Source organism: Strongylocentrotus purpuratus, unplaced genomic scaffold (assembly GCF_000002235.5).
Source record: "Strongylocentrotus purpuratus isolate Spur 01 unplaced genomic scaffold, Spur_5.0 spur5_contig_860, whole genome shotgun sequence".
NCBI lineage: Eukaryota > Metazoa > Echinodermata > Echinoidea > Camarodonta > Strongylocentrotidae > Strongylocentrotus > Strongylocentrotus purpuratus.
Window position 1 is genome coordinate 393,760 of NW_022145569.1, and position 5,726 is coordinate 399,485.

At 38.0% G+C, this 5,726-nt stretch overlaps 1 protein-coding gene across 2 annotated transcripts; it reads left to right on the forward strand.

Moving 5' to 3' along the window:
• The first annotated feature begins 2,055 nt into the window (after nt 1-2,055).
• LOC584855 (dual specificity protein phosphatase 23) lies at nt 2,056-5,016 on the forward strand. Of its 2 annotated transcripts, XM_784700.4 has the most exons (3): nt 2,056-2,124; nt 2,761-3,083; nt 3,971-5,015. In XM_784700.4, the coding sequence occupies exons 2-3, from the start codon at nt 2,814-2,816 to the stop codon at nt 4,166-4,168; spliced, it is 468 nt and encodes a 155-aa protein (XP_789793.1). In that variant the 5' UTR covers nt 2,056-2,124; nt 2,761-2,813; the 3' UTR covers nt 4,169-5,015. The 2 variants fall into 2 exon arrangements, with proteins under 2 accessions (XP_789793.1, XP_030854398.1); XM_030998538.1 differs by lacking the exon at nt 2,056-2,124 and having other exon boundaries at nt 2,668-3,083; nt 3,971-5,016.
• Nucleotides 5,017-5,726: the final 710 nt, after the last annotated feature.

A 5,726-nucleotide genomic window follows, 5' to 3' on the forward strand; every position in this document is an offset into this window, starting at 1 on the left:
TGATTATAATGGTCAAAATTATATCAGCTTGACCATGACAGTGTGGTTGAAGTGACACCTTTTCTTATCAACTGGGGGAAGAAAAGAAAAAAGATTCTTTATCCCCAAATTCAAGATGAAAAAGTAAATTTACTGGATGATGTATCTAAAATTCCAGATAATTCACTAATTGGTCTTTTGTGTGACACCACTCTTTTAGAAATGTTTTGTGTGAGTATGGTCCCCATACATTGCTGTTGTTGTGCAGTATGTTGCTATAATTATTATAATAAATGATTTATTGAACTAAACGAACAGGGTTCTGTGTTTCTTTCTATCTTCATGTACATTGAAAGGAGAGACAGTGAGAAAATAGAGGGAGAAAAAGAGTTGGAATCATAGATAGTGATTGACAGAGGGAAGAAGAAAGAGAGAGAGAAGAGAAAGGAAGGAAGGGAGAGAGAGAGAGAGAGAGAGATAGGGAAAGAGATGAGATAGGTGGAAAGAGATACGGTATCAAGAGTAAGAGTTAGACAAAATATGTGTGTTTAGTGACTGTTGGGTGTATGAGAGAGATTGAGATAGGGAAAGAGTGATGACATGTCTAGAAAGAGAGAGAGAGAGAGAAAGGGGGAAAAGTGTGTTTAGCGACTGTTGGGGGAGAGAGAGAGAGAGAGAGAGAGAGAGAGAGAGAGAAACAGACTCACAGATTGGGGAGAGAGAGATTGAGATGAGGAGAGAGTGATGAGATATCTAGAAAGAGGAGAGGGAAAATGTGTTAAGTAACTGTTGGGTGTATGAGAGAGAGACAGATAGACAGATGGATTGCGAGGGAGAGAGATGGGGAAAGAATTATGAGATATCTGGAAAGAGGGAGAAAAATGTGTGTTTGACTGTTGGGTGTATGAGAGAGAGAGAGAGAGAGAGAGACAGAGAGAAACGGACACACAGATTGAGAGAGGGAGAGAGAAAGGTATCAAGTAGAGAGAGATTTAGATTAGGAAAGAGTGATGAGATATCTAGAAAGAGAGAGAGAGAAAATGTGTGTTTACGTGACTGTTGGGTGTATGAGAGAAAGAGAGAGAGAGAGAGAGAGAGAGAGACAAACAGACACACAGATTGACAGAGGGAAAGAGAAAGGTATTAAGTAGAGAGAGATTGAGATAGGGAAAGAGTGATGAGATATCTAGAGAGAGAGAGAGAGAGAGAGAGAGAAAATGTGTGTTTAGTGACTGTTGGGTGTATGAGAGAGAGAGAGAGAGGAAGAGAATCAGACACAGATTGAGAGAGAGGGAGAGACAGAGACTAGAAAGAATGTGTATAAGGTGAGGGAGTGTGGTTGTACAGAGGAAGGGGATGAAGAGAGATTAAGCAAGATGGGGACAGAGGGAGTAATCTAGAGCGAGAGACCGTGTGTGATACTGTGAAAGAAAAGCAAGGTAGTATGTTTTTAAAAAAATATATATATATTCAGCTAAATTAATAGAGAGAAAAAAAGAATAAAATGGAGCTAGTTAAGAAGATAAGCTATGTGATGAAAAGCTTTTTATTTTTTCAAAGGGAAGGAAAAGATAAGTTAACCTAAAACGGAGAAATATCAGAATAAATTTAGAACAAAACTAGCACTTTGCTTTGCTTATTTATATTTAAGCAATTAGTTATAAAGGAATTGGAGATCGAGGGCCGCTTTGATCACCATTGAGGGTTGTGGAATACAGTGGAATTGATATAGAGTCTTGGTTTATAATTGTGCAGTCTCGGAGTCCTCACATGTACAAATATATATGCACATGTAACTAAACTGATATTGATAAGACTGGGATCATATCCTTTCGACAAGTCCCAACTCGCTAAAAGTAAGACTTTTTAAAAGTAAAATCTGTCGTTCCTAACAAAGGTAAGAGCAAAACAGGGTTTGAATAAAAGTAAATTTTAGAAAGTAATACACAACCAATATATTATTTAACACATATTGAGGTATATGTTTCTCGAATTGGCAATAAACAAAAGCGTCCGAGGATGAGACTACTCAGATCAGATCTTCAAAATATGTGTTGAAATAGCAGACATTCCTAGCATACACGGCCACGGAGGAGTTTTCAGGCTAAAAAGGCTGAAGTCAAAGCAATTAGTTTGGATCCCGTCGTAAGTATAATATAACTATCATACCAGGGGTGTATTATTATGCTCCCGAAATAGATAAATGAAAAGTTGTTTTGATGAACGGCAACTCATTCTAACAACATAATTATGATGATGGATTTATGCATGACTCATGTCAAATACCAGTGACCCCGATCGAGTGCAGCTGGTAGCCGGTAGCGCGCCGGAACGCTTGCCTTCGAGCAGCATGCATTGCAGGGCTAGCCTGTATAAATCTATCTAGGGCATTTATGGGTTATGCGAAGCTCAAAAGTCTCAAATGATCCAGCTTGTAAACTATTGGGTGCAGGTGACCAGTAGGTATGTGGGTGTGTGTCAGCTTTGTGTGGCCGTGGGGGAGGGGGGGGGGGGGGGGAGCTAGGGGATGATGCAATTGCTCATTTTCACCAATCAGGGGTGGCGAATTAGATTAGATTATCAAATATCATTATAGACTCTATACAGGGTACAAGGCCAGGCACACGTGTATACATTTGTGTGGTTTTGAATAAATGAACTTGAACTTGAACTTGAACACACAGTTTTCTGAGCATATATGGTAATTGATTTTATCTGTACCTTAAATAACAATGATTTACATGCAAGTATTAATTAGTTTGCACTTTCGTTCTTCCACAGCTACTGAACCGCACCCCTTCTCCCACCCCACCACCCTATCGATCGTTTCTACCATGAGTCAAGCCACCCCACCCCCTTTCTTCACCTGGGTATCAAGCAACCTAGCGGCTCATGGGATGCCTTCCAGTCCGGACCAGATGCGCTACCTAGCAGACAACGGCATCCGCTACCTGATCTCCCTGACGACGGAGTGTCGCCCCCCTGTGGAGGCCACGCCCAACGTCACGTGGGTTCCCATTGGTATAGATGATTACCATCCCCCCACGCTGGAGCAGGTGGTGGAGTTCATGAGGGTGATGGAAGAGGCAGAGGAAAAAAATGAGGTTTGTATTTTAAAGCCCCACTGCACTACTTGTAGCTACTGGTTCCCTCTATACAGTGCATCCCAGAAAAAACGAAACCGAGAATTATCGATGTTTTATCATAACTTAGTCACATTTATATTTAATAAATGACACATATTTGGAAAGCTTAGACCCTCCTCTTTCATTTGATGCATCTCATATGATGCATATTTAATGCATGAGTGATTAAAATGAATTTGACGAGAGGAAACCCAAAAGTAATTTGGTGGACGGTATCTGAATTTCAAAGAGAAAATCACATTTCTAGAAAGTTGAGTTTCTGTCCTTTCATATGACACCTCAATCAGGAAAAATGAGTAAGGAATAACAAAGTTCTGTTTGTTTAAAGTAGTGCTTGCATTTCCATAATTTTATCAAACAAATTCGTTTTCACTGGCTGCCTGCCATAGCAACAAACGGAATTAACAGAAGACTTAACTCTGTTTCGTTGACAATCGGCCATAGACGAAAGACTTCATGCATGGCTGATTGTCAACGAAATGGAGTTAAGTCTTAAATTGTCAATCCTTCCTTCCTACGGCAGGCAGCTAGGGAAAACGAATTTGTTTGATAGATCATCTTTATAATTCCACGAAAGCGATTTTTGATTTTGCAATCGCCCCTGTGAGCAACCTGACGGAGGCGATTATGTAGCTCACGGGGGCGAAATCGCCCACCGCCCCCGTGTATTTTGAGCCTTGTTCCCAATCCTCCCTCTTTATCACATGGTGCAACTGCAAGCCTACTGTATAACTTTTGATATATTTGTATAGGCCTATAATAAATGCCAATTTTTAAGAACTATGAGCTGACCAACTGAAATACAACCATGGAAAACTTTTTTTCTTCTTATTTTGTACCTCTAGGCTGTTTCCGTTCATTGTTTGCGTGGAAGGGGAAGGACAGGGACCATGGTGGCCTGCTATTTCATCAAGATGCAGAAAATGTCTGCCGCAGAGGCCATAGCAGAAGTGCGCCACCAACGGCCTGGCTCTGTAGAAACGGTGGAGCAAGAGAATCTTATACGAGATTATGAAACATTCATCAATAAACCAAGTATATGAAATTGTACTCAGGTCGACCTTATATGTAGCACAAATGACCTTATCTGTAGCACAAATATTGAGAGTGATGTCTAAAGTAGGATCTTATACGAGATTACGACACATTCATCAATAAACCAAGTATATGAAATTGTACTCGGGTCTACCTTATATGTAGCACAAATATTGAGAGTGATGTCAACAGTAGTACTGTAAATGAAAATGTTTAACATATTGGGTACATGAAGTATGAAAACATGTAGTTTTTTAATTTTAAAGTGCTGATATTTTAAATGAAATTTTAATGGTGCATGACATATGAAATACGGTATGTAGATTTTAATGTTTTTAAAGTGATCTTGTACTCAGGTCAACCTGATATGTAGCACAAATATTGAGAGTGATGTCAAAGGTAGTAGTGTAAATGAAAATGTATATCATACAGGGTACATGAAGTATGAAAACATGTAGTTTTTAATTTTAAAGTCATGTATTATAAGTGCTGATATTCTGAATGAAATTTTAAAGGTGGATGAAATATGAAATATGCAGATTTTAAATATTTTTAAAGTGGTCGATTGTAACTGTTGATATTTTGAATGAAATTGTAAAGATACAGGGTACACGTAATATAGAAATATGTTGATTTGTGTCTTACAAATATTTTATTGTCTTTTAAGATACCAGGTAATTTTTCATAGAGAAATATATATGCAGTCAAAGTGGTGTGTATTTGAGTCTAGAATGAGAAGAAATTATTTTTGATAAATCATACGACTTGCGGTGATAGCTAGAGTATTGGACTTCAGCCTATCAAAAAGAATTAATGACAAATGTTTTCATTGCAATACCTTGCAGTGAAAGTATCTACTTCTATTCTTTTCTTTAAAACTTATTTGCAAACTCTTTGAAAGGCGTTATGACACTTGACCATTGGACATGTATGTAGGACTTCTAGTGTTTTGAACACTAGAATTCCTGTTCCACAATTAGTTGTTACGTAATTATTACTGTAAACTTTTACAGGATTTATAAAACCCATTTAAAATGTATTTTAGAAGAAACTTCAGCCATTTTGAAAGAGTTGAAGGTTATATACCTGGCATTAGTTCAAGTATAGATTCAAGCCCAGTTCAGACATGAAAATTTTAATGTGTACCTGTAATCCTGTATAATGTGTATACAGATCATTGAGTACTTGTGGGCACCTGCAGCTGTCAGACTTTTTATATATAATTTAATTACCGATACCTCTTGGCTCTTGGCCTGCCATTCATAGAAGACAATACTGACATGTATCAATGTTGTTTATTGAATAGCTAAAGCATGCAACTTTTTTGTTTTGATGGGGGGGGGGGGGGGGTCTGGATTTTATTTTTGTTTATTGGCAGTAAACTCTTCAATGTCTGAAAGGGGGTTGATTTTATTCTTCACTCAAGTTTGCTGCATGTTTGTGTATGGTATCATCTTGAAGTAGTGGTTTTCTACTTTGATATTCTCAAGAAATGAAATATTGAGTATTTTCCATCAAATAGGGATATTTAATGTTGTGCCTTTACATGTATATTCAGATTATTAC